This window comes from Phanerochaete carnosa, assembly GCF_000300595.1.
Source record: "Phanerochaete carnosa HHB-10118-sp unplaced genomic scaffold PHACAscaffold_5, whole genome shotgun sequence".
NCBI lineage: Eukaryota > Fungi > Basidiomycota > Agaricomycetes > Polyporales > Phanerochaetaceae > Phanerochaete > Phanerochaete carnosa.
The window spans coordinates 2,071,317-2,098,472 of NW_006767632.1; the positions used below are offsets into that span (position 1 = coordinate 2,071,317).

Genomic DNA, 27,156 nt, shown 5'->3' on the forward strand with positions numbered 1-27,156 from the left:
TTATGTTCGGCGCGCTATGGCATTCTTCACTCTGTCAGGACCGTCCATCTGCGAGACGCTGCAATGCCCTCAGCGATACAAATCAGTCCGACACTCGAGTCGCTACAGGCACTCTTTCCTCTTGCGTTCCCTATACCCAAACCGACAACCCACCCAGACCTTGTCTCAACAAAAGACTTGCACCGGGAGGAAGACCTCCTCCGCAATCCGAACTCTTTCAGGACTTGGTGGTCCGCCATCCAGAATACGAAGGAGGCTGCTAACTCTCTGCTGAAAATTGAAGGGTCCCTAGACTTGTCTCCGGATGTTGCCGCACTCCTTGGCCCGCTGGCATCCCCGAACGCGCGAAAATCGCTCCAACGCTTGACCTACCTCTATGAAGCTGCCCTCACTCAGTTCCCTGGCTCGTTCAAGTTATGGAAATCTTATCTGCAAACACGTATGTCTTATGTTCTTGGGCGATTGATCGTCAGGAAGAAGGCTGGAGGCAAGAAGAAGTTCCCGGAGATGCGGGAGGCCTTGGAGGATGAGAAGGAGGACCTTGAACGGTGGGAAGGTGGTCTCGATGGCGTAATCGGCTGGGAAGAATGGAAGGCTCTTGTCGCTACGTTTGAAAGGGCTCTCATGTGGCTACCAAAGGTGCGTGGCTAATTGCTCCTTCGTCATGTACTTCTCATCGTCAGCTTAGATGCCGCGTTTGTGGCTGTTGTACCTGTCTATCTTCGACCACCCATTTTGTCCTCCACAAATCTCACACATTCATGCTCGTCGCACCTATGACCGTGCTTTCAGGACACTACCACCCTCTCTGCACTCGCGCATCTGGGTCCGCTATCTGCTCTGGGCAGAGAGCAAGGGCGGTGCTACTACTGTTGCGGTGTACCGCAGGTACCTTGCAGTCGACCCCAGTATAACCGAGCATTATACAGCCCTCCTGCTCTCGCCCGAGAATCCAGCACCTCGTCCGCTGGAGGCTGCTAAACTGTTGTTATCATTGGCGAGGAAAGCTGCTAAGGGCGATTACACCAGCCCGGAGGGCAAGAGCCCGTACCAGCTGCTGTGCGAATGGCTTGAGGTTGTAGAGCAGTATGCCGAAGAAGTCGGAATGGACGTTGACGATACCATCAATTCCAACGCAGCCATTGCCGATGCCAAGAAGGAGCAGGAGTCATCCGCTGCGCTGCCTCCGGAGCCCGCCAAGCTAGAGGGACGCCTTATTCGATTCGCGGGTCCTGCGGTTGCTGTCGACGGCGACGGTAAGGTACTACCGCCTTACGATGAGGACGAGGATCCCATTAGCCCACGAAAACTTAACATCGAGAATATAATCAAGTCAGACGGCTTGGAAGTCTACAAGGACCAGGCAGGCCGTTTGTGGACCGGCTTAGCAACATATTGGATCAAGCGTGGCGAATTTGACCGCGCGAAGAAGACCTTCGAGGATGGCATGGCTTCCGTGCTCGCCATTCGGGATTTCACCCAGATCTTTGACGCATACGCCGAATTCTCCGAGAGCCTGATTAGCGCGTTAATGGAGAGCATAGCAAACCCGGATGAAGATGAAGACGAGGAGGATGTCGCGGCCACTGAGGCAGAACTCGACGCGAAAATGAGGGAGTTCGAGGAGCTCATGGACCGCAGACCCTTCCTCGTCAACGACGTACTCCTCAGACGTAATTCGAACGACGTACAGGAGTGGGAGAAGCGTGTTGCATTATGGGGCGAGAACGACGAGAAGGTGGCTGAGACCTACACCCAGGCTCTCTCGACCGTTAATCCCAAGCGTGCGACTGCTAATTTCCACCGCTTGTATATCAACTTCGCGAAGTTCTACGAGGAGGGCGGTACCATCGGCCAGGCTGAGCCTGACTTGGACAGTGCACGAAAGGTCCTTGAGAAAGCCACCAAGATCAACTTCAAGTCCGTCGATGAACTTGCTGAGGTCTGGTGCGAGTGGGCTGAGCTGGAAATCCGCCATGAGTATGTTTAATTTGTCATTCTCGCTATTGGTATGGTTTAACAATATCGCAGAAACTTTGACGAGGCGATCAGGGTAATGCAGAGGGCATCTGCTGTGCCAACAAACACAAAGATCAACTACCATGATCATGTATGCATTTGTTTTCTTTCTCTGCGTGAACACCCTGACATCGCTCGTAGGCACTCCCCGTGCAAGCACGTCTGTTCAAATCGCTCAAGCTCTGGTCATTCTACGTCGATCTGGAAGAGTCACTAGGGACCGTTGAATCTGCGAAGGCCATATATGACAAAATCCTCGAGCTGCGGATAGCGAATGCGCAAGTCATCGTCAACTACGCAGCTTTCCTAGAGGAAAACAAGTACTTTGAGGAGAGTTTCAAGGTCTACGAGCGTGGTATAGAACTCTTCACATACCCTGTCTCGTTCGAGATCTGGAACATCTATCTCGTCAAGTTCGTGAAGCGATATGTGGGTACATAAAACTTTCTTTAGGACCCGTTAAATTGATAATCTTGTTCATAGGGCGGCGAAAAAGTCGAGCGCACGCGAGACCTCTTCGAGCAAGCATTGGAGAAGTGTCCACCGAAGAATTGCAAACCAGTGTTTCTCATGTATGCGCAATTCGAAGAGGAGCATGGGCTCGCCAAGCGCGCTATGGCCATTTACGACCGGGCAACGCAAGTGGTCAACGATGAGGACAAATTCGAGGTAAGTCTAACTCAACTCTAGCTCTGTCCCTTGCTAACAAGATTCGCAAGCTATTCACTATCTATATCGCGAAAGCAGCCGAAAATTACGGTCTCACTGCTACACGACCCATCTACGAAAGCGCCCTCGAGATTCTTCCCGACCGACAGACGGCCGAGATGTGCCTGCGCTTCGCACAGATGGAACGCAAGCTCGGTGAGATCGACCGCGCCCGCGCCATCTATGCGCACGCATCTCAATTTTGCGACCCACGAATTCACCAAAACTTCTGGGCCGAGTGGAACGCGTTCGAGATCGAGACCGGCTCGGAGGACACTTTCCGCGAGATGCTCCGCATCAAACGCAGCGTCCAGGCCCAGTTCAATACCGAGGTGTCGTACATTGCTGCCCAGATGGCTGCGAAGCAGACGAATGGAGGTGGCGCCGAAGAAGTGCTACCTGCAGATGCGATGGCGGCAGCCGAGCGCCAAGCCGCTGATGGGACAAAGGGTCCTGCGTTCGTCGCTGCAACGCAGAGCACGAACGTGCGGATGCAAGAAGCTGAACCAGCCAAGGCTGGAAACGAGGATGAGATTCACATTTCTGACGATGAGGATCCATAGTTCCCATACCTTGCGCTCGTTTCTTGCACTGTGCTTGATGCCGCTCTATCTTGTACTATTCCATCGCTCTATCTCGACTTCACACAGATCTTCCCACTGCGCATCCCAACTACCTTCCTCAAGGGGCGGCTGAGCAACCCAACGGGCTATTAATTCCCGGGAGACTTCAAAGGACACTGAGTGACCTCGAAGAGTATCTACGATCTCCTTGTGCATGATGAGTGAACGATGGTAAGCAATGAGCATAGATGGGACGGAGATGGCTTTCAATCATTTTGTTAGTCCTTTGATAAAGAACACGCATGGTAGCTCGCATACCAAATTTTTCTAACGACCATGTAACCCAGAGCGGCTCCTGGACAAATTGCCACCCCTTGGCTTTGTGCGCGTCTGCCAAAACACTCTCTAGCGAGTCGACCAAATTGTTCATCTTCTGAAAATGCTTCTTCTGTGAAAGATATCAGCGCCTGCAGGCAGTACGGCACACTATATACACGGACCAGTTTAACAATGAGCGCGTCCAACTGAGCGATACGCTTCTCCATGAGAGTTAACTTCGGTTCTACCACCCTGTGTTTAGGCTGGGTACCGGCTGGTAATAAGGCTAATTCATTACTGTATTGTTCCAGTACACCATTAGAGCGGAGTGCGGAAAAAAAAATTGCGCACTCAAGCTCGGTTCTTGCATCTATGAGGCTTTGTGCAGCCTTCAATCCGTCCACAAGCACGATATCGTCCCAGTTCTCTGCCACAGTCCTGAGCTCTTGCATAATTGCTCGGACTTTACGATGGTATGTAGACTCATTTGAGCGTAGCGGGGAGGCATGCTGCTGCAGTTGTTGTGTCTGCTTAGCCGGAGAAGATGTTGGCGTCGATGGGCCCTTGAAGGAGGCGAGCCGTCCGGCCATGATCGAGACTCGAGGTGAAGAGGAGAAATGGGCGCTTGCGTTGCGATGAAGTCGCGCCTGTGATCGCGTTCGCCGTGACGCTGCCCACTACCACGACCCCCGGGCAGATATGCAGACCACAGACAAAAACAACTTTCTGAGGGCAGAGGCGGAGCTCATTCTGGACGATGTACGTACCATGTGTGTCTCTTCAAGCCGTATTCGCAAACGTGGCGCAGGCGCGTAAAGCGAAAGCAGAGAAGATTAAGGACCACGGCGAGCCCATCCAACTAACGGGAGTAGCTTTGGACATTCACATCAAAGAAAATCATGCATGGATTGCAGAGAACTCAGCCGTCGTCCGTAAGGTGGACTTGGAGGTGAGGCCGTTCTAAACCAAGCATACGGGCCGAGACGATGAAAGCTGTCAGGTAGAGTGGAAAAACTCTGCAGCTGTTCAAAGGACACACAGCACCCGTTACTTCAATCGCGTTCTACGATAAGACCCCAGGATCTGAAGATGGAAAATTGCTGATCAGTGGCTCATGGGACAAGGTGCGTTCACTTTATCCGCTGACATAGGTCTCTTCCTGACGTGCTTGCCTAGACGATTAAAATATGGGATTGCGAGGTCAGCTTTTGCATCCTATCGTCTGAGATCTTGCTGAAGGTTTCCGTAGACCAAAGCGCTATTGTCTTCCACCAACGCCCACTCTGATTTTGTCAAAGCGCTCCTCGTCATTCCAGCTCTCCGCCTGCTAGCTTCCAGCGGCTCAGACAAGATTGTGCGCTTGTGGTATGCATGTATATACTCTGACCAAGTGCATTGATCGAGCCGCTGTGGCATTCAGGGATCTCTCTGCCTTTGTGAAAGGCAAGCCTCTACCGTCAGCAGGCTCTATATCCGCGCACACTCGCCCTGTGGAATCGTTCGCATTCAGGCCGGTATCCAAAGGCTCTGCAGTACTATATACTACGGACACCATGGGAATCATTAAAGTATGCGAGCTGCAGAAGGAAGATGGCACGCCAACCAGATGGCGGGCTTCTCAGAAGGATGAGTTTAGCTATCACCGCACAAAGATTTATGAGGCGGTATACGGTGCCGGACAACTGTGGACAGGTTTGTCACAATAATTGCCGCACATTGCGTACAGATAGTGACATGCCTCGCATAGCATCTGCGGATGAGACCGCTCAAGCAAAGTACGACCCTCAACCTGACGCGAAGAGCGAGAGCCAGCCTATGTCGCCAATTGCCCACTCGACGGCGGTACGCGCAATTTTGCCCCTTCTTGCCACGCCACTAGCAGAACCATACCTCTTGACGGGCTCAGGAGACGTCATTCGAGCGTACGATATTTCATCTCCTGGCGAGCCAGAGCTGCTCGGAGAGATCGACGGGCATTGGCATGATGTTACGGCATTGCGATTGTGGACGCGCAAGTCAGCGGTAGAGGGTGACCCGGGTAAAATCAAGGTTGAGCCATGGATTGTCAGTGCGAGCCTTGACGGCACGCTGCGGAAATGGAAGCTACTAGGTATGTAGATGACGCGTGTATATTGTACGTTAGCCAGCTGATTTGCGCATATTTACAGAACTCTTGCTTCCACCAAAATCGGCGGAGAAACACAAGCAAGTTGCTCCTCCGCCGTTCAAGGAGGAAAACATGGCGAAGCAGTCTTTCGGCCTCACAGAAGATGAGGAGCGCGAATTGGACGAGTTGATGGGTGACGATTGATCGTCGCACAGTGGGGTTGTCCATATTTTCCATATATTCACAAGGACATGGATGAAAAGGCGCAGAGGCGTTGAACAGAAGGCAATAATGGAGGGCAATGATACGCGACGGCCCTACAATTTGCTCTTAATGAGGTTGGTAGCAGATGTGAGACTCATCGCGGCAGTATTCACTAACTCGTCGACACTGAGTGCGGGGATCATCAGGTATAGTGTGAAGCATGTACTCAATAGTACTTACATGTTTTTCGCGGGTTTGATGTCATTGATAGAGCCGGCTACCTTTCCCATAAGCCCTATAGGCAGTGTCAATATAATTTAGAGCTCTTGAACATGCGGATTAACTCACATGGTCGACCATCGATAGATTTCTCGGGATGTTTCTCAAGCTCGACCTCGTGAGGAATTTTGCCCTGCGAGGCAAGTTCGGCGATCTCCTGCTGCCGTTTTGCCTCCCTGAGATGCAGGTAAGGCATTATCTCCAAGAAGACCGGTGAACATAAACGGCGTACCATTCAGCGACATATGGTGTCTTCTTGACGCTCATTGGTCGCCCAGAATACACCAGTGTTCGAATGGTGTCGTCGTATCCTGCGCTTAGAAGCTCCTGCTTGTGCTTTGGCGGTGCGCCGGCTTCCTCACTCGCAACAAAACGTGTACCGACCCAGACGCCTGCAGCGCCGTAGGAAAGTGCCGCGGCGAGACCCCGCCCATCGGCGATACCACCAGCGGCAACAACAATTACAGGCTGGCCAGTCAATGGACTGACGGCGTTCTTACAGAGGTCGGCGCATGCAGGAATGAGGATGGAAAAGGGCGTGTCGCCTGTATGGCCTCCGCCCTCGCCGCCTTGCGCACATATGATATCGACGCCTATGTAGACAAATAAGATATTTGCACGAAGGATATCATCTCAGTAAGGGGACTGACCCTGTGCGAGGGCTTTGGGTACGTGCTTGGGATGCCCGACCATGCTGATTTAGATGCGCCGTTAGTTCAATTGATCCGCAGCATATTCAGTCACTCACTTCATGACGGCAATACCTGCCGCGTGAAGCTTATCGACCATCCACATGGGTGGGACGCCGACGGCGCAGACAAACAGTGCGGCCTTGTTTTTAATGATAACTTCTGTCAGCTCTGGGAGCTGTCCCTGGGTGTAGTCGTACTACAAATACGCATCAGTGCCCGGCGTTACAATACACATCGACCGCTTAACATAAGTACTCACATTGGTCTTCCGCGCGTTTCCGCCAATTTGGGGAACCAAAAGGTCAACCCCGAACGGCGCGTCCTTATCCTCGAGATGCTTCTTAATGTCATCTATGGACTGCTGCAGTACCTTGGGGCTCTGGCGAAGACCGCCAATGACGCCGATGCCACCTGCATTCGTAACTGCCGCGGCAAGCCTTGGTCCAGCCGCAACGTTCATGCCTAGGCATGGCTTGGATCAGTCGAATTTCCGAGCAGACCTGAGACTCAGACGCGTACCTGCAAGCATAACGGGATGGTTGATATTGAACAACCGAGTAAGAGGAGTCGAAAATATCGGCTGCGAGGATGGCATGATGGACGACTCTACACTCCACAGGTCTGTGTGGGGAGGGGGGGACCGTTTGAGCTGGTGCTCATACTTATGATGCTCGGCGAGACATATCGCGGTCCGGGTTCGAGCTTGTCCGACAGCCGGACCAAACGCTTACATAAGTAATCCTTGACCCTCTTTCGTTCCACGACAGGAAGTGCAGGTGATCAGCAATGGCCTCAGACAAGTGTCCCGTCGACCACAAGACTCCTGCGGCAGCACAACAGCAGGCAGACAAGTGCCCTGTCGACCACGCCAGTGTACACTCGGACTCATCCGAAAAATGCCCCATCGACCATACTGCGCGGACTTCGTGGACTAGCATATTCTCAACTAAAAATGACGCCCCTTCACAACCTACGGCCAGTTCGTCGACACTCACGAAGCTCCCAGCAGATAGGGAGGTTTCATCCATACCACGGATGGACGGCTCAAACTGGGTGTATCCGTCACAAGCTCAGTTCTACGCGGCCATGGAACGAAAGAACCACAACCCTCACGCGCCAGATATGAAGGTTATTGTGCCGATACATAACGCGGTCAACGAGCGGGCTTGGACAGAAGTGATGAAGTGGGAAGTGGGACAGGGCGGCGAACGATGCGGTGGTGTGAAGCTCGTCAGCTTCAAGGGAAGGCCGAATGAGAGGACTCCAAAAGCTCGATGGAAGACGCTGTTTGGGTGAGTAGCGCAGCGCGTGTACCATGTCATTCGCTCAAATTTACACAGTTACACGCCGCCGTTTGATCGGCACGACTGGATAGTCAACCGCTGTGGAACGCGAGTGCGGTATGTTATCGATTTCTACACAGGACGGTCCTCTGGGAACAATCCTTCATTTTACCTCGACGTTCGGCCAGCCTTGGACAGCTGGGAAGGTGTTCGGCTGCGGGCGGAGAAGTTCTTGTCGAAATGGGCAGGTGACTTTTGGGTCTCCAGCCCGTCTTCACCTTCTTCAAAGCCTGCATCGTAAACACTCATGTTACTGCATGCTGTATGAGCACCATCTGAGCAATATCACCACTCCGCATTACAGTACCAGAACAACTCAGGACAGCGCCTACCGCTTGCCCTTCGTCTTTTGCTTTTTGGGCGGGGGCCTCCGAGCCTCCTCGTCTTCGCTGCTCTCTCTCGCATCACTATTGTCATCTTCACTGCCTTCTTCTCCCTCACTAATCTCTTCGTCGTCGTCCCACTCGCCTTCTTCAAATGCCTCGTTTCCCGACTCCTTGGAACTTTGACCTTCCTCATGGTACTCTTCGCTCTCGCTATCTGACTCCTCGCCATTCTTGTCCTCTTCGGCAAGCCGCTTCTTGCGTGCGACATTTCTCTCTTGCTCCTCCCGCCTCTGTTTCCGCAAGCGCTCCTTAGTAACGTGCTCAGCCTTTTGTTTTTCCACCTCAGCCTTCGTCTTCTTGACTTTTTATGAGCATGAGCATGAGCATGAGTTATTGATTACAATTGATGGTGCATGAGTAGACGCACCGAGTTCATGGTAGATAACATTCCCCTCCTTTCCGGGGACGCCCTCAACGATCTTGATCAGTCGCAGTTCCATTCGTGGGCCGATTTCATCGAGTTTGACTGCCCTCTTTTGACCTTTCTTGTTATTGCGCCCCACATAGTCGTCAGCAAGAGAAATAGCGTCTGCATCGTCTCCTGCAATACTTGATGCCGACGAGGCTGCGGACTCATAGCCGTCACTACTGGGTCCTGGCTCGCCCTTCTTCCTGAGCAGGAAGTCCGCAACGTCCTTCTCGTTCCCGAGATCTAAAATGCCGTGGGATGACGAGGACTTGGCAGTCGCGCCCTCGAGCACCTTGCGCACGCGCTTCGAAACACCATACGGCTTGACAGTGATGAGGTAATGGCGGAAGTCGACTGTGCCGCGCTCAGCATTGTAAGAAACGAGGACAACCCGACGCGCTGATGATAGAGAGATAGTTTTCGGCGAAAGGGGAGGGAAGAGTGTCTGGAAAGTCTTCATAAGGAGTGTGAGGTGCGGAGGAGTGCCCGGACCTGGCTGCGGAAAAGAAGCGAGGACCAGCTTCACAAACGGTTACTCAAGAGCAGCAAGATGTAGACTACTGCTTCACGTACCAGAGGCGGACTGAGGTACTCGATAGTGCCTATACTCTTTGCCCTCCGCGAAGTCCGAGTTATATCCTTGAGCAAGCTATACCGCTCTATGCGGAAGCTCAGTGTCGGGCCAACAGGCAAGCGGACTATTCGCAGTGAAGGCGCGACATCTGCGAGAGTGAAAGCAAGGAGATGTGTAACTCCAAGCGCAGGAGCCATAGTCATGAAGTCCTTCAGCTTGTTACGTGCCCGTTCCTTCACTTGCAATATGCGTTCAGCAACTCGCCATCGTTCTCCAGATCGAGAAGACTGACCCTAAGGCGACTGGCAGTGTTCGGTTCCATGACCTTGCGCACATCGCGCACGAGCTGGGCGAGTGAGGTCCCAACCTGACCGTGCTTGATGACGAAGGACTTAGGAACACCTTCCGCAGCGCCAGGGTTTGAAGCAACGCCGCCTTTGAGGTGAGTACGATTTTTGCGTCGGCGGGCCATAACCAGGAGATGTCCGTGGTGCAGAGCGAGGAAGTTACCCACAAGCGCCGACGAGGGTTTAACGAAATTTATGTTTGACGGCGGTACGCCTAATAAGGGAAGAGGGCGGGTTGTGATAGACTCGTGACCAGTCTACTCGGTAGTTGGTGGGACGCGTACCGAGGGTGGAAGGGTGGTCGGTACGCTGGAATGGCAGGGTGGCTGGTATCGAGCCTAGGGTTATGGTTGTGGCGTTCAAAGGAGGCGAGGCGGAAATTCTGACCGGTCATAATATGTACTGTAGAGTAAATCACAATTGAGACTACAGATAAATACAGGTATATGTCAATCATTATAAGCAAGTAAAGAAAACTGGAGCGGCGCCGAGGGCAAAAATATAGCACAATCTGAATTCAGAGTCCGAAACACAAGTAGTAACACAAGGTGAGTTACGGCGAAGGTAAGAGTATATATACAGGTGAAAGGTTGTGGCAGGGCTACAATAAAGGGTATAGTTAGAGACAAGAAGATGAACCGTACGTTGGCAGCACGCTATAAGTTAGGAAAGACGAGACAGCTGTACCAAGCCGCGTTATTGACTGTGGACAGTCCATTCGGCTTCGAACAATGCCCCGTAGAACATATGAGCTTAAGGAGTGTATGTATACTCAAAATTCCAAGAATTGGTATTCCACAGGGTCAAACCGTTGGGTTAGACCACGCGGCCTCTCTTCGCGAATGAGACCAGGTATTTCTTCAGCCGGTGGCAACGGTAACCGCGAGAAGTGGCGAGTGTCTTCGAGAGATGACACATGAGGTATGATTGGAGCCTACAGAGCATGAATAACAACGGGATTAGGGTCAATATAAGAGACGCACCCGAATTTCGCGGCGTTCCAGAGCATCCCAGTCAACGCCACGGAACCAAGGATGATCGAGAACATCTTGTGCACCTCCGATCAGGTTGCCGAGTCTCTTACTTCGGTCAGGATGTAAGAACGCTTTGATAATGTCGCGGGATAACCTGTCCATATCTCTCGGCCAGTGTATTTTCCCTTTCAGGATCTTCTCATAGATACCGTACGCCGTCTCGTCGAAGAAGGGAGGGTACCCTACCATCATCTCATAGGCGAGAATACCGCAGGCCCACCAGTCAGCTGCCTTGCCGTGTCCATCTGACTGGATAATTTCCGGGGCCAAGTATTCTGGTGTGCCACAGAGCGTCCAGGTACGGTCGTCGACTATCTTGGCGAAGCCGAAGTCGGTAAGCCTCAGATAGCCACGTGAATCAAGCAGTAGATTTTCAGGTTTGAGATCACGATAAATGATATTGAAGGAGTGGAGGTATTTGAGAGCCAAGATGATATTTGCCAGGTAGAAGCGAGTCACGTCTGGAGTGAACCGCTGGGCGCGCCGGAGATGAGTGAAGAGCTCGCCACCCGGCACATAAGAGAGCAGCATGTAAATGTTGAGACTGTCTTGAAATGTTGCGTAAAGGTCCACGATGAACGGATGACGGACCCTAGAGAGGATGTAACGCTCCGCGTTTACATGCTCGACCTGTCTCAGTCGAACTATTTCTGTCTTCCGAAGGACCTTCATGGCGAAACAATTTTGGGCCGTCGGAGGAGCTGAACCCCGAAGGCGGACGATAAGTACGCGACCAAAGGTCCCGGTTCCTATTACACGTGTTCATAACAGTGAAACTTGTAGCGAGTGGGATGCAGCACGCACCTAAAGTTCCTTTAACTTCAAAATCGGTCAGTCGCAGGGAGCCGCGGTGCACATGTGACTGTTCATCTTCTAGATGCCGCACTGCCTGCATCGTCGATGCAGACTCGACTTCGTCAACTTCCATATGTCCTTCTGACTGCGCGGGCTCTACCCCAAAGTCTCGGGGGGTTGGTTCGAGTTGGGCATGGTTAGCAACCTGTGGCTCAACACCATGCATTGGATCATTTGGTGCGATCTCACCGTGATCGCTATTGCTTGGTGATAGGGGCGGTGTTATTGGGCCTTGAGAAGGCACGAGCCCAGATTCTTGCGTAGTGGAAGGTTGCAATTGGCGAGGGTGGATCTGGAGTGTTGGATTGGGAAGGGAAGCGGATCGGAAGGAGGGGAATTCCGATTTTTCCATGGCTTTGGGGATTCAAAGTTTTTGAATGGAGGAACAGACTGAGCCGTCGAGAGATGCCGCAGGCTACGCAATGGTGCGTCGTTCGCGAATGAGACTCCGGATAATTAGGAAATCAACTGACGCACCTCTCACAGATTATACGGTATTAAGATATTCCGGCACAACAGTCAAACCACTGCAGTGTTTGAGACTCGTCCCGAAGCACAGTTGTATGATAGGGAGCGCGGGTTTGTATCAGAAGGATAACTTGCTTCATGGGCGAACGATCATCAGAACACATGCGCAGTAATCCTCATGATTAACACGGGGCACACCTGACGTCCTCTTCGGAATATGCGCACTGCGCGAATATCGTCTAGTGAAGTTACAAATGAAAGTGGTTTATAGAGAGGAAAGCCTGAAGACAGCTTTTCGACGCCCGATTGACAAGAACAACTGAGTTCTAAGGCACGCCACGTGACAGTGATAAATATCAATTTGTAAGGCCAGCTTGCCGCGACACACGAGCGATATATAGATACACAAGTCCGAAAGATGTATCTATGGGTATGTGAAGTACTATACCCCGAATGCAATGGTCGGAGAGCCGTATATAGCCGAGATGATCCGCACGTCGTCGCCTTCACCTGCGCCAGCCGCAACATATAATGGCACGAAGTGGTCTGCTCTTGGATGTGCTACTTTAAATCCTACGTGGTTAACGAGGTCAACCATAGCAGTTTTGCGTTTCACCGCCTGTTCCTCGTCAACATGCAATTGTGATGAACAAGGGTGATCATACATACATCGGGTAGCATGATCGCTTCAAGAATAGCCTTGTCAAAGTCGAAGTATATGGGTTTGGCGGTGTCTTCAGCGAAGCAGGAAAAGTCACGTAGGTTGTGGATTGTAAGACCTCCAGATAAGACTAAGATCCGCTCTTGTCTACCGATCCCATTTGGGTCAACATAATACCCGTTGAAACGAAGAAAGAGTAACCTCAGCTTGCTGACAGCCTGGCCCACCGCCCAGTTCTTCAGAGGATCAAGCGAACCATCAAGCGATATCTCGATGACGGGAATATCTGTGAAATCTTCTCCGAACATGAGGCTAAAGGGGACGAAGACACCATGGTCTAGCCCAGGAACATTCTTGCCAAGCCCGTCCTGACCACGAGGCTCTAACTTCGACGAAGTGCGAGCCGACAAGCCAGACTACACGGGGAATCGTATCAGCAATAGCATCTACGCGAACCGCAACACATACCTCTTTGAACAGTTCCACCACGCGCTGCGACACAGCAGAGTCACCCCGTGACTTGAACTTCAATTGGTATAATTCCGGTTGAAATCCATAATAATCGTAAAAGAGGGGATTCTCCTCGCCGTAATCAGTAACTGTCAGGAAGCGACGTTAGCGAGGTACATAGACTGAAACTAGTCAGTCCGCACATACCGAGACGTTCATCAAGTGTATCCCAATGGGCGCTGAATACGACGATGGCCTTGGGCTTGTATTTGGCCAAAAGCGCAGGACCGAAGTCTCTCAGGAAGTTGGCAAGAGGACCCTTGGATCCAGCATGTTTGAGAATCGGTGAAATTGCAGTTTCAGATTCGGGGAACACAAGCATGGGCGACCCGTGTCCAAAGAAAAAAGCCGGTATCTTCTCTGGGTTATCCGGCAGGTCATCGAGAGCTTTTCTCCACTGTTCTCGGGTCTTGGGCAGAGATGCGATACCAGAATCCATTGTGCGTGCAGATGAGTGGAAGGATGGGAGACGTTTGAAAAGACTGAAGGCCATTAGTCCAGCCAGGACGGCGAATACTGTATATAAAAGATTCTGAAAGCCAGCGCCGAACGCCTGAATTTGTCCGGATCCAGTGCTGTGGGAAGAATAGCAGGCTCATCGTTTCTCGTAACTTTATTACACCGTGGTCAAGGACAGACTTAGCAAGCTGCAGGTCGCTTACGAGATGTGGCTCTCGTCAGGGACACAATCATGAACGCGCTTGCACGGAGACGCTAGCCCACTCTCCAGGGCTTTGACCGCCACCTGTCCGCAAAGCAAAGATGTCCAATAGACCAAACGCTAGCAACTGGCTGCGCGGAACTACCATTCGCAAGGGCGGAAATGTCTCGTTATCGAGTACACGCACAGCTACTCCCCAGGTCCAGAGTACTTCTACCACAATCTTCGGCGGAGGCGTGAAGGACCCGTCAGGAAGGACGTCGGAGTACTTCGTAAGTATGTTGGGGTTCTAATAGATGCGCAGGGCACTGATAACACTGCGTTCTTCTGAAGTCCATGGACGATCAGTGTCCTGTATGCAAGTCTGATCGTTATTTGAACCCGAAGCTACGTCTGCTAGTGAGTGCCTGCTATCATAAAATGTATGTATCGAAGTGAACTTGTCATACGCATCCTTCAATCGTTTTACTCTCTAGGTGTGAATCTTGCATCGATCGACTGTTTACTTTGGGTCCTGCACCATGCCCTATCTGCAACAAGACGTTGCGGAAGCTCGCATTTACGCCACAGACATTCGAAGATCTCACGGTTGAGAAGGAAGTAGCCGTCCGACGACGCATAGCAAGAGAGTGAGAATTTTAGTCAGCTTTCATTTGTGTGCATAACGTAACATTCCGCAGGTTTAATAAGCGTCCGGAGGATTTCCCCGACTTGCGGAAATACAATGACTACCTGGAAGAAGTTGAGGATATCAGTACGTGACACCCTATTGTCTCAGTTCAAGTGTCTGACATCGTTCAAGCCTTTAATCTCATAAATGACATCGATGTTGTGAAGACGGAGACCCGCATTGCGAAATACAAACAAGAAAACGCCGCTCTCATAGAGCTCAACATTCAGCGAGAGGAGCAATACGCCCAATATCTGAAGGAGCAGGAAGACGCCGAGCGGCTTGACCGAGAACAGCGTGCGGCAGAGCTGCGCAGACTTGAAGAGGAGGAACGCGAAGAGCGAGAGAAGGGGAGGGAAGAGCTCATAGACAGGCTCGAGACGAGTGACAAGGACGCCGCAAAGCTCGTCGCCCGCTCTCGTGCCGAAGCTCAGAAACGAGCATCCGCTCGTATTGCCTCGAGCGTGCTCCAAAGCACGTCGAAAGCATTCCGCAATCGCGCCAACCAGGGCGCGGCTGTACCCGACGAGCCGCACATACCAATTCAGGATAGCTGGTATGCCTACGATGACGAGTACGTGGTACGAGACCACTACTTCGACCCGTTGAGCGAGGACGTGCGGAGAGACAAAGACAAAGTGTTCAGAACAGGAGGATATCATGTGGAAGAGGCTTGGGAACGGGCTCTGCGATTCGCCGTCGCCAGTCTTGACTTGGCTCCGTTGCAAGGATTGCATGGCACGGCAGATGATGCTGTTCCTCCGGCCATGTCTGCCGATACAGATGTTGTTATGGCCTCAACTTGAGAGTCTGGGTGCTTCTTTATAGACGCAAGCGTCTTGCTCCCAGGCGTATACCACTACCTTGGCTCAGGCTGCCAAATGTATTGATTAGCGTATTGGAGTATTAGGGTGCTATACAGTAAAGTCTACACGATATGAGAAACATCCATGGTCCGAAGAATCCTCAACAGCCCCGTTTGCCCAAGAATGTACGATAGTCTATGTGGGAGATCTCTAGTAGCCTATTTTCTTACTAGTGACCACCCTACGTTGAAGTCGTTCGCTGTCGCTGAGAGGCGCTGTCATAGGGAAGTAGAGAATCTGGTACTTGTCCTTCTTACTGTGATATTCAGCAGTAATCAGCTCGTGGTGAATTAATGAGGTGGAGGTAATCACATACGCAAGGCTAGATGCGCTCAAGCGGAAAGTCTTGAGTACTTTCGCAAGGTCGACTTCTTCAACCCTCGAGCTGGTGCTTTGACTAGGACCCTCCCCTTCGGAATCAGAGTTGACGACGATAATATCGTCAACATCTCCTGCCCGAATACGTTTTGCCTGTTGTCTGTCTCCCGCAAAGTTTCCACCATTGTTGGTATGAGGGTGCAGCACACGCTTGAAGAGCTTCTTCGGAGAAAAATGCGCTTTCTGTGGTGGGTTCGTTGCTGCATTTGAACCACCGCGCTTTGCGAGAGCAGCTCGACGAATATCTGGCGAGATATACCTAGCGATGGTGATTTGAGACGGACGAAGAGGAGCAAAGTCTATGCATACCTGCCCGGGTCGAAAATCAGAAGTTGGATCTTATTGCCGAGTTTCTCGTAGCCGACTACTGTCCGAGAATGGCCCGAGTGCTGCAGAACGATGGGCATCTTATCCGTAATAACGACAGGAGATGCCGCCTTCAAGGCATCGTTGATATTTGTCGACCTAGGCACGTCTTGCGTGAAATAGTCCACGATCCATCGGATGAGGGCCTCGATACCTGAGCTCAAATATCAGACTATTCTGAGTTGAGAAGCTTCGTGATCAGAACCCGCCTCGTTCGTGAAGTTGGAAATCTACCAGGTTAACTCTGATTGAACATAAGTCACAAGTAGACCAGATATGTGGCAAGGGCTTACGGAATGCCACGAGACGAGAATGCCACGTATAGCTCTGTTCAAAATGGGTTAAATCATGCATGGGCGATCAGTATTGCAACGCCACACCTCCTGTTCCAATCCACTTGCGCGTGCTGGTAAGCTTTTGCTTAAGTTGATCTCTACCTTCTTCGTCGAAACCTGACACTCACTCTCAGTCATCATGAGTTGCAAAGACATATTGAATCGTACCTCGTGACCAAGCATCTTCGATCCACTGTTGCAGATTACGGACGCCGGGGGATATAGGCGCATCTAGTAGGGGAAAATACATTGGTTGTAGTTGTTGGCCCATAAGTGCCGCACAAGACATCAAAAAATTTCGATATCTTGAATGGATAAGAACAATATGTTTGAAGAACAAAGTATACTTACCCACATCCCCAGCCCCTGTCGAAGGACTCCGTCTGTACGTGGACGGCAACGTCTGAGCATAGGTACGCTCTCTCGACAGCTCCTTTGGCATGAGCCTTGACTAGTGCCTTCTTTAACAATGGAATGAGACCTGAACACTCGATTGTCAACAATTTTCAGACCAATAACCCTTCAGCATACCGGGAGTGAAGTTCAGCGGAGGCGGATCATCTTGGGCAGGGTGCCAGAACGCGTCGTCTGATGCTTTCCATTTCCGTTTCAAAGGTTGCCCCGGTTTCAAAGATGGGCTTTTGGGCTTCGGGGTAGCAGACGAGGAACCTAAGCACCAGGCACCTTGGGTATTTTGTACGCACGCAGATACAAAATGGTGCCCGCTTACCCTGAGCTTTGCCAGAGAAATGTTCGTTGTGATGATCTGCTCTCTGCTGCTCGGGGAGAGCGACAAGCTCTAGGCCACATACTTGGCAGAGGAAAGGGCCTCTACGCAGCGAGCCGCGTTCAGTCTTTGCCGATGGAATAGTAACCGATCACATGCCACATACTTCTGTTCGTACAGAAACTCCACATCGTCATTGGGCGTATTTGAGGAGGAATTCATCCGAGTACAGATATGAACCTGCTGCCTAAAGGTTTACCAGCTGTCTGTAGGCTTGCGAGAGGTATGTGGTGTGTGCGGTACGGAAACTACTAAGAGGGAGTGCGGTGCATAATGACGACCACGCGAGAACCACGCGAGGCGCCAGGAACGTTGCACGTGCTTCCGAACGACGCAGACGCAAGCCTCGACGCGCGTCTCATTCAGCTGCCTTACCTTCCGTACACCATGTCTGGCTCATACGACCGCGGTGTGTACGTTCGCATGTGTCTGAAATACAGTCCTGAACTGAAATCTCCTCAGCTCTCACTGTCTTCTCGCCGGACGGTCACTTGTTCCAGGTACTGCTTCATCGTGATTTTCTCAAAGTGCAGTCGCGTTAACCAGGAGCGAGCCAGGTCGAATATGCTTCTGAGGCCGTGAGGCGTGGAACCTGCGCGGTAAGGGCTGCCTGTGTACTAAACTGACTGTGTTAACTCTGCGGCGGCAGGTAGGAGTTCGTGGAAAGGACGTCGTCGTCCTCGGAGTGGAAAAGAAGTCTGTACTTCAGCTGCAAGATCCACGCACCGTCCGTAAGGTCGCTATGCTCGATGACCATATCTGCCTTGCTTTTGCTGGTGAGTCCCCCATGACTATCATGCGTCTAGTCTATCCTCAGCCATGTTTCGTAGGTCTGACTGCCGACGGACGTGTACTCATTGATAAGGCAAGGATAGAGTGCCAAAGCCATCGTCTCACGGTTGAGGACCCAGTGACTGTCGAATATATCACGAGGCATATCGCAACCATCCAACAGGTGAAGACATGGAAGTATATGCAGTAGAAACATTGACCCACCTTCGCTGTCAGAAATACACTCAGTCTGGAGGTGTCCGGCCATTTGGCGTTGCAACGCTGATTGTTGGATTCGATCCTCATACTACCGAGCCCAAGCTGTTGCAAACTGAGCCAGGAGGAATCTACAGTGAATGGAAAGTATGTTTCAAGCCTTACAGTGCATATGACAGTGCGGTACTCAATGCCGCTGTCAGGCCAACGCAATCGGTCGCTCTTCTAAGACTGTCCGCGAGTTCCTCGAGAAGAACCACAAAGACGATCTTAGTCGCGACGACGCCATCAAGTTGACGGTGAAGAGTCTCCTTGAGGTTGTCCAGACTGGCGCAAAGAATATCGAGATTAGCGTCATGGAGAGCTATGGCAAAGTTACTGTCAGTTCGGCCGTGTTTTCGTCAAACGAATTGATCTTGAACGTCTGGTAGAGCCTCGAACTTTCGCAAATTGAAGGCATTGTGCAAGAAATCGAGCGCGAGAAGGAAGCGGGTGCGTACTTTAATACATGTCCAGTTCACTCTGACTTATTCGGGCCCTGTAGAGGCGGAGCGGAAACGTTCAAGACTTGCTGCCGCTGCAGCAGGCCAGGCTGCGATGTCACAAAGGGTGGATACCCCGGCACAGTAAACATGATTGCCCGCTTTCTGTACATTGTTCATGTATATCACTCGTCGAATACTCATTCACTGCAAGTCTGTGTGCTGGTTGACATCGTTTGGTTGGCAGCAACCTGTGAAGTAAACAGTCGCTGTCTGGCGCCAGCTGACACGTAAACCCGCTTCGAGTTCCCAATATACATGCGCGACCGCTTTGGCCGCCCACCGCTCACCGCGTCTTCCACCTTCCACCACCATGGCGCACAACGACACCAAGGCGGGACTGCTGGCCGTTCCGTCTGTGTCTCTCAAACATATACTCTCATCCGAGATTCTGTCGGTCACTTCTGTCATGCGCAAGAACTCTAGATGGGCCATGTCCACCCACCCGTTCAGCAGTACCGGAGATTCCACACTAGCCAGCAGTCTCGGACTAAGGCGCACACGGCCATATCAGAGTCCATTTATCTCTGAACATGGTAGCAGCGAACAAGAGCTGATGCGAGGTTTCCAGGACCTCAGGCGATCGGTTAAGGACGTTGAAGGTACGAGCTCATGACGCTCTCGTATGATGCATGCAAGATTCAAGAACGCGTGATAGATATACGCTCTATGCCGCTAACCACGCTCCTTGGTCCTTTCTTCGCTATCATCCGCTCTCCGCTATCAACGGGACCCATCACGTCCTCTGCGCTATCCGCCCTCCATAGCTTCTTCCAGTGTAACCTCATACACCCCGGTGCCATTTCCTTAAGCGCATGCTTGAGTGAGCTCAGTAGCACCGTGTCACGGTGTAAATTTGAAGCCAGTGATTCGTCCGGAGACGAAGTGACTCTACTCAAGATTATGACCGTGATCCAAGACTGCATGTGCAGCCCTGTGGGAGATAACCTGGGCGACATCGAGGTGTGCGAAATGTTGGAGACGGTTCTGACGACGTGTTGTCAGATGCGGCTCAGCGGTGGGTCCTCTCCCCATCTGCGGGAGACGGGGGAACATGTACTTACGACTCATGTATTCGAAGAAATGCTGAGGCGTTCAGCGGAAGCCACCATGCATGCTCTTGTGAAGACAGCGTTCGCTCGACTGTATGCGCTCGATGCTGAGGAAGAAGAGCGAAAACTCTCCGATAGTGATTCTAATGGTCAAGACCTGGAGGGCAAGATGTCTGTTGCCGCCGGGACCTCCGACAGCTCCCAACTTCTGCCAGAAAACGAAGAGAGCGAAACTACGCTGTCTCCTCGACTGCCCTCTGCCAGTGACAACTCGGCTGACCCGAATGCTCCTAGGGCAAAATGTGCGTATTGGGTGGCTGCATGGATCGGACCGTGGTATTAACACGCCATCCCAGACGGCCTACCATCGATACTAGAGCTGCTGCGCGTTCTCATCAACATTCTTGATCCAACTGACCAGGCACATACCGATACGACGCGACTTACAGCCCTGAGAGTTCTGAACGTCGCGTTCGAGGTCACTGGCTCCAGAATCTGCGACTTTCCTTCGCTCTCCGCCCTTGTTTTCGATCACGGATGCAAGTACCTATTTCAATTGGCACGATCTGATAATCCAGCTGTCCTTCAGACGACTCTGCGCGCGATATCCACTATGTTTGAGACTATGCGTCAGGAGTTGAAGCTTCAGCAAGAGCTCTTCTTGACATTTACGATTGATCGTTTGGCCCCTCCACCCTCCACCATCAAGACCCACCTGACGAGATCTGGCGTATCTCCACGTCCTGGTACGCCTTCCCCCGACTCTCCTCGGCTGGGTCCCGTCGGCATCGATTCAGAGCTTGAAAAGACGCCATCCACGCCACGCCTACTGGTCGCACCAGCTCGGGGGGACACTCGTGAACTGCTGCTCGAGACCTTGGCTCTTATATCTCGTCACCCGAGCTTCATGGTCGACCTCTACACTAATTACGACTGCAACATGAACTGCGAGAACATGTTCGAGCGACTAATCGATTTCGCCACAAAGGTTTGCCACACGATGGTGCGACTGATTGTCCGGCCTTCTGATTGTGAATATAGGGCATATATCCTGGCCAATATGGCAATGGACAAGACATGCCACCACAGACGTCCCAGTATCTCTGTCTAGACCTGCTACTTGCCTTTGTCAATCACATGACGGCGAGGACAGAAGGTGTGAGTGCACATATCGCTTTTTAAATTTATAACTTTGGTTCATGAAGATGGTATTAGCAAGCCGAGCCATGGCCAGAGGTGAGTTAATATTCTTATTTCCTTGCTGTTGCCTTCGTATCGAGAAATAACTACAGGACTATATCGCACTCGATGATTTACGACAAACCAAGTCTCAAAAGAAGCTGGTCTTAACTGGTGTGTCGCGCTTTAACGCCAAGCCAAAGACCGGAATCTCCTTCTTTGAAGAGAACAAGCTCATCTACACTGACCCCGACGAGCCGCGTGCAAAAAGCCTGGCCGTGTTCTTGAAAAATTCCACGCGGCTGGACAAGCGGCTACTAGGTGACTTCATCTCGAAACCCGAGAACATTGATATCCTCAAGGCGTTTATCAGCCTTTTTGGCTTCAAAGGCGTAGGGTGTCCCTTGATTCTCTTGCCATCTTCCAGCTGAATATCTGCTAGAAATCCGTCGCGGATGCCATGCGAGAACTATTAGAGGCCTTCCGACTGCCGGGAGAGGCCCAGCAGATCGGTCGTATCACTGAGACATTTGCAGAGATATACTTTGCCTCTGAACCTGGTAACAACAGCTGCCTGTACTTCTGGACAGCATCACTGACTCAGCATTGTGCAGCGGAGGTCAAGTCTCAGGACGCCGTATATGTACTGGCTTATTCGATCATCTTACTCAATACGGATTTGCATAATCCTCAGATCAGAGTATATTACCTGCTTTGTGTACTTGCACGCGCTCGCTGACGTTGCGCATAAGAAACGCATGACGATCGAGGACTACATGCGTAACCTTCGAGGTGTCAACGATGGTTCAGACTTCTCTCAAGAGTACTTGGTGAGTACTAGATGATTTGCCTTCTAACTTGTGGCTTACGCCGCTACCTAGCTTGATATCTATGAATCTATTCGCAAGAGAGAAATCATCATGCCAGAAGAGCATACCGGTCAACTGGGTTTCGAGTATGCTTGGAAGGAGCTCCTGACCCGGGCGTGGCAGGCAGGTAGGTTGACGTCGAATATCTCGATAGCTCTCTTCCCTCGCTCATGTATCGCTCTCCAGGAAAACTCATGACCTGCAATACATCTGCCTTCGACAGCGACATGTTCAAGATCGTGTGGAAGCCGGTTGTTTCCGCAATCGCTTTTGCTTTCATCTCATTCGACGATGACTACATTATCGAGAGAGCTATTACCGGCTTCCGACATTGCGCGACTCTCGCGCGATACTTTCATCTGCCTGATGTCTTCGACTACGTCGTAGTCTCTCTGTCCCAAGCTACAGGCCTTCTTTCCGAATCATTGCCGTCGCAAATTCCGAACTTCCCGGTTGTAGAGGTTGATGGCCAATCGACCACTGTGTCAACGCTTTCCGTAAAGTTCGGCAGGAACTTCAAGGGGCAGCTTGCTGCAGTTGTACTATTCAACATTGTTAATGGCAATGGCAACGCGTTGCGCGAGGGTTGGACCCAGGTGTGTAGGGTGGTTTAGCCACACCGGCTGGGCGCTTACAGGGCCCTCACAGATATTTGAGATATTCGGGAATCTCTTCTTCAACTCTCTACTTCCGGCTCGCATGCTGCAAACAGAGGATTTCTTGGGCGGCACAACGGCCATACCGCTGCGCAGAAATCAACCCGCTCGCCCACCTCCACGATCGGACGGGCTCTTATCGGCTCTTTCTTCCTATCTAATGACACCATACAATTCCGGTGCCGACCCACAGGTCCCGGATGCAACAGATGCAGACATCGAGAGTACTCTTTGCACTGTTGATTGCGTTACAGCTTGTCGCTTTGACGAGCTGTATGCGCAGATCATGTAGGTCACTCCTTCTACCGTTGTAGCGCAAGCTGATGACATTCAGGCAACTCAACTCGGAGGCTTTGGTCGCAGTAATCCGAGCTCTGGAAGCCCTGGCACACGAGCGAACGGTTGCGAAACTCAAGCAGGAGTCGGGTGATGTGGGTTCTGAGCAAGCGGACGAGGAATCATTTGTATTGCCCTACGACCCAGTCTCCGTGTTTCTGCTCGAGATCATGGTCAGCATCATTTGCCACACGCCTCAATACATTGACGAGACCTGGTATGTGAACTGATCCCTGGAACCATCAGCACTTATTCAATGACTATAGGCCAGTCATTTTCGAGCATCTCTCCGCTCTGTTGACAACGCCGGCTCAATACAGTGTACTGCTTATTGAGCGTGCCGTCGTCGGACTCCTGCGGATCTGCATAATCCTTGCGCAAAAGGTGAGCGTCGTAATATCCTTCAGTCGTGAATTATTGTTGATGTCCACCAGGCATCTCTCCGTGATCAGGTCTACGTCTCTTTTGATTTGCTTGCAGGCCTGCCACAGCAAGTCGCCAGCTCGGTCGCGGAACATATCGCAGTCGGTCTTGCGTCGGTGCTCTCAAAATACAGTGATGTCGTTCATTCACCGACCGAGTGGAACATCATCTTTGCTCTTATGAAGTCGACAATCCATTACCCAGAAGCATCAAGACAGACGCTTGAGCTCATCGAGAGTTTATTTTCCGATGAGTGGAAAATTACGGTGGACAACTTCGTCGGTGTGGTGACGGTGTTAGATGAGTATGCGACAGTAGCCGGACTGGCGACTGAAGCCCAGCAACAGGGACGTCGAACCCAGTCATTGAACTCTTCGAAGTAAAGCTGCATTCATTTATCTCATAAACTCTACTGACGATTAGCAAGCTCTCCAATTGTGGAGAGAGGTCGCAAGGCAGTCGACATGCTATCCAATCTTAAGGGCGCCTGGTCTCGTCTTGGAAAAACTGGCGATCCTATGGGTGAGTCTTTTGTTGCATCTTCATTTGCAATCATCTAACCATTGTACAGCATGGCGTCAGCTGTGCCTTCCGTTGCTGTCGTCGCTTGCTCGCCAGTCTTCAAATACCTCGCGCGAGATCCGTCAGGCTGCCATGGTCCACTTACAGCGTACCATCCTCGGCCCACACCTTCTGCTAGACCAAGAAAATCAGACGCAAGTCGAAGAGCTCTTCAACCGTATCGTCTTTCCCTTGCTCGACGAGCTGTTAAAACCGCAAGTCTTCCTCCGCGATCCGATGGGCATGCCGGAAACGCGGCTGCGAGCATCTGCATTTCTCTGCAAGGCGTTCATGCACCTCGAGGCCCGGGAGGGTACCAAGGCTGACATTCGAGTGCTATGGATTCAGGTCTTGGATCTTCTCGACAGACTCATGAATGTCGACCGCAGAGATCAGCTTGTGCGTCTTCACGTTCTGAGTTCAGCCGAAACTGACTTGAGTCTTTGCAGCACGAAGCGATACCGGAGTCGCTTAAGAATGTGGTGCTTGTCATGAATGCGACAGGATCTTTGGTACCTCCCTCGGCTGGCGGCGAAGATTCCCGTGACGACCGGCAGAAGGCTCTCTGGGCAGCGACTCATGAGCGCATTGAGCGATTCCTTCCTGGATTCCTTGTAGATGTGTTGCCTCCCTCACTACCCGCACCTTCAAACACTGCGGTTCCTTCTCAACATCAACAATCTTGAGCACCTTTCTCTCTCAACCGGACTTCCAGTCTTACACCCCATATTATTTATCCGAAGTCATAAATTAAATATACTTGATTTTCAGTTCTTCAGGCGACAACGTTCCGGGAGAATGAGCATGGCTATTGACAGATATTACACAGTTTATAACGAAGGAAGGAATCGATAAAGAGGTAGAATGGGTGAGCGGAGGGACAGGAGGCTGTTTAGAGATGACGAAGAAATTAAGGTATTAGGTGTGGGCGACTTGTATCAATAATAGCTAAGTTTAGCGGGTGCTCCGAGATTCTGCATTGTTAATATCCTCAATCCAAAAGAATTCCTTTGGCAAACCTTTCCATCATGAAGATCCATCCAGGTTCGGCCAGCTCCCCTCAGCCTTGAGTTTGTCGATCACCTCCTTGAGTGTCTCGTGATTAATGTTTGGCCGGCGCAATTCATATCCGACAACCTCTTTCAGCTTCGTCGAGTTGAATGCGATGACGTGCTTCTTGAGGTGGTAGAGGTCCATGTAAGCAGTGTAGTGAAGCTTGGTAACTGGAGGATTTGACTTCTGGAGCATTTCTGTCCAGTTGGTGACGTGGCTCTCGTTGATCTCCTCGACATTATCCTCAAGTTTCCACTTCGTTCAGTCAGCAATAGGTTTGTAATCTCAGTCGCAATTGCTCACACTAGCGAGAACGTTGGTCAGGAAGTTGTGAAACTCGAATGTTGTGCCGAAGAACGAGGTGATAATGTTGCCAAGATCAGCCATCGAGACGTTGCTATTGTCCTCCTGAGGCGGAGATAAGCCACCATAGTAGAAGGGCGGGATGCAACCACGTACAATATTAAAGAGAGGGACGATGCACTTCTGCTCCGGAGCCACCATTCCTTCTACCTCCTTGACCTTGCTCTTGTCGTTTTTGAACAAGATTTCCTCACCCGCGATAGAACTTGCTTCTGTCCGACCAATTTTGGCCATCCACTCGGCACATGCCCACATGCCACCTGCAACATCCTCGACGTGGACGGTGTGAGTTGGATGCTTGCCGGGTCCCCAGCTAAACGGCGAGTCAGGGAGCGATGGCCGGACATACAGATATAGAGACTAACAGAGCTTTCATGGGTTGCTTGATATATCCGTAAGTCGACGCGACGGCGATAAAACACATAACCACTGCGAGGATCAGGTGAGACACGCCTGAAAGTATTACGACACTCATGGACACTCACCGCCGTGGTCTACGTAGGGACCATACACCATAGCGCTTCGCAAGATGACGAGGTTGAGGCTTGAAGAATCATGCCCCGGTCAGATCGGACTACATTTTTATGAGCGTACACTCACTCGTCAATGGAAGCGAGCATCCGGAGTGTCTCATGCCACCAAGTGCCCAGAACACCATCAGGTTTGACATCCTCCTTCTCGTCGTGACTCCCCTTCTCCTTGCACTCGTAAAAGGGTTGCTGCAGGCGGACGTAGGCTTTGACCTTGCGTTTTGCAGCTTCCAGTCCGACGAGACGTGCGATGTTGAAGGTGGTCTTAATTTGCACCTAAATAACATGTTCAACCGAGCTTTCCCAGAGTACCAGTGTTCGAGAAAACTGACCTGCTCCGGCCGATCCCATTGTATCTCACCAGTGAGATCAAAGACATATGAGTAGGGATCCTGGCCTGAGGGCTGGTCGAAGCAGGAAGTGACGGTAGCTGTGATAGCCGGAACCGTCAGTTCTCACGGCCCAGGAGTGCACCAGGGATCGCATGGGACGTACAGGGAATGGTAAGATTAGCCTGTCGATATTCCACAATGTCTTTCTGTAATATGTTGGGGAACTCTGCGCCAACGTATCTAGCGGCCTGGTTTCAGTCATCGATTGCTCCTTGACGCAGGATTGGGGGTGAACGTACGTGGTGGGCGGGCTGACGGAGTACTTGTCAACTATCCTCAGGTGCTATTGCTCTCGTGAATCACGCGAAGAACACTAGGGATGGTGGAACATACCGAAACTAGGGCCTCGCCTTGTAATGGCACTAGCAACGCGGCGAGAGCCCTAGAGCAGGTGTTTAGCCCGCCTAATAACGGGGAAGGGTCAATAAACGCTTCTTGTGATTGCCTCGCCGCGGTACTGACCGAAAATAATCGCAGCTGGCTTTCCAGACATGATGGGAGGAGTTAAGGCCGGACTGGGAGCTTTACTAAGGATGTAAGATGGTCGACGATTTGACGAGATCGCGAACAGATGGATTGCGACGGAAGCGAAATGAGCGTGCTAAACCGCAATTGGCAGCTCGTTCGAAAGGTCGTCAATGGTGGATCAGGGGATCGTAAGAGGCCGCAAGAT

At 51.5% G+C, this 27,156-nt stretch overlaps 8 protein-coding genes across 8 annotated transcripts; 3 read left to right on the forward strand and 5 right to left on the reverse strand.

Moving 5' to 3' along the window:
* Positions 1-40: 40 nt before the first annotated feature.
* Positions 41-3,748, forward strand: PHACADRAFT_184407 (uncharacterized protein). Its single transcript, XM_007395884.1, has 6 exons — positions 41-639; positions 689-1,980; positions 2,032-2,110; positions 2,161-2,448; positions 2,503-2,688; positions 2,730-3,748. Exons 1-6 carry the CDS (start codon positions 64-66, stop codon positions 3,288-3,290), a joined length of 2,982 nt encoding a protein of 993 aa, XP_007395946.1. The 5' UTR covers positions 41-63; the 3' UTR covers positions 3,291-3,748.
* Positions 3,749-5,030: 1,282 nt separating this feature from the next.
* PHACADRAFT_256372 (uncharacterized protein) lies at positions 5,031-7,514 on the reverse strand. Its single transcript, XM_007395885.1, has 10 exons — positions 7,410-7,514; positions 7,150-7,352; positions 6,947-7,086; positions 6,849-6,892; positions 6,431-6,791; positions 6,268-6,374; positions 6,160-6,214; positions 5,775-6,105; positions 5,356-5,716; positions 5,031-5,300 (listed from the first exon to the last, which is right to left on the reverse strand). The coding sequence occupies exons 1-8, from the start codon at positions 7,483-7,485 to the stop codon at positions 6,033-6,035; spliced, it is 1,059 nt and encodes a 352-aa protein (XP_007395947.1). The 5' UTR covers positions 7,486-7,514; the 3' UTR covers positions 5,031-5,300; positions 5,356-5,716; positions 5,775-6,032.
* Positions 7,515-7,625: 111 nt separating this feature from the next.
* PHACADRAFT_121330 (uncharacterized protein) lies at positions 7,626-10,102 on the reverse strand. Its single transcript, XM_007395886.1, has 4 exons — positions 9,895-10,102; positions 9,602-9,835; positions 8,987-9,548; positions 7,626-8,920 (listed from the first exon to the last, which is right to left on the reverse strand). Exons 1-4 carry the CDS (start codon positions 10,072-10,074, stop codon positions 8,562-8,564), a joined length of 1,335 nt encoding a protein of 444 aa, XP_007395948.1. The 5' UTR covers positions 10,075-10,102; the 3' UTR covers positions 7,626-8,561.
* Positions 10,103-10,404: 302 nt separating this feature from the next.
* Positions 10,405-12,212, reverse strand: PHACADRAFT_256376 (uncharacterized protein). The gene is made up of 3 exons (XM_007395887.1): positions 11,788-12,212; positions 10,933-11,732; positions 10,405-10,883 (listed from the first exon to the last, which is right to left on the reverse strand). The coding sequence occupies exons 1-3, from the start codon at positions 12,188-12,190 to the stop codon at positions 10,722-10,724; spliced, it is 1,365 nt and encodes a 454-aa protein (XP_007395949.1). The 5' UTR covers positions 12,191-12,212; the 3' UTR covers positions 10,405-10,721.
* A 443-nt stretch (positions 12,213-12,655) lies between these two features.
* Positions 12,656-13,953, reverse strand: PHACADRAFT_256379 (uncharacterized protein). The gene is made up of 5 exons (XM_007395888.1): positions 13,625-13,953; positions 13,436-13,566; positions 13,169-13,383; positions 12,976-13,114; positions 12,656-12,925 (listed from the first exon to the last, which is right to left on the reverse strand). Exons 1-5 carry the CDS (start codon positions 13,914-13,916, stop codon positions 12,749-12,751), a joined length of 954 nt encoding a protein of 317 aa, XP_007395950.1. The 5' UTR covers positions 13,917-13,953; the 3' UTR covers positions 12,656-12,748.
* Positions 13,954-14,170: 217 nt separating this feature from the next.
* PHACADRAFT_173790 (uncharacterized protein) lies at positions 14,171-17,778 on the reverse strand. The gene is made up of 14 exons (XM_007395889.1): positions 17,647-17,778; positions 17,484-17,584; positions 17,285-17,422; positions 17,105-17,234; positions 16,922-17,058; positions 16,799-16,870; positions 16,712-16,745; positions 16,628-16,662; positions 16,362-16,572; positions 15,991-16,311; positions 14,941-15,930; positions 14,819-14,892; positions 14,472-14,767; positions 14,171-14,410 (listed from the first exon to the last, which is right to left on the reverse strand). Exons 1-11 carry the CDS (start codon positions 17,700-17,702, stop codon positions 15,825-15,827), a joined length of 1,341 nt encoding a protein of 446 aa, XP_007395951.1. The 5' UTR covers positions 17,703-17,778; the 3' UTR covers positions 14,171-14,410; positions 14,472-14,767; positions 14,819-14,892; positions 14,941-15,824.
* A 93-nt stretch (positions 17,779-17,871) lies between these two features.
* PHACADRAFT_121341 (uncharacterized protein) lies at positions 17,872-19,241 on the forward strand. Its single transcript, XM_007395890.1, has 9 exons — positions 17,872-17,949; positions 18,003-18,040; positions 18,098-18,139; positions 18,190-18,316; positions 18,371-18,495; positions 18,549-18,674; positions 18,731-18,907; positions 18,959-19,019; positions 19,072-19,241. The coding sequence occupies exons 1-9, from the start codon at positions 17,928-17,930 to the stop codon at positions 19,155-19,157; spliced, it is 804 nt and encodes a 267-aa protein (XP_007395952.1). The 5' UTR covers positions 17,872-17,927; the 3' UTR covers positions 19,158-19,241.
* Positions 19,242-19,343: 102 nt separating this feature from the next.
* On the forward strand, positions 19,344-25,622 carry PHACADRAFT_121344 (uncharacterized protein). Its single transcript, XM_007395891.1, has 19 exons — positions 19,344-19,671; positions 19,728-20,087; positions 20,151-20,423; positions 20,478-21,109; positions 21,163-21,279; positions 21,337-21,357; positions 21,414-21,692; positions 21,743-21,860; positions 21,915-22,000; positions 22,053-22,130; positions 22,182-22,296; positions 22,356-22,765; positions 22,818-23,113; positions 23,160-23,378; positions 23,428-23,545; positions 23,596-23,963; positions 24,012-24,106; positions 24,156-24,544; positions 24,595-25,622. Exons 1-19 carry the CDS (start codon positions 19,383-19,385, stop codon positions 24,829-24,831), a joined length of 4,500 nt encoding a protein of 1,499 aa, XP_007395953.1. The 5' UTR covers positions 19,344-19,382; the 3' UTR covers positions 24,832-25,622.
* The last annotated feature ends 1,534 nt before the right edge of the window (positions 25,623-27,156 follow it).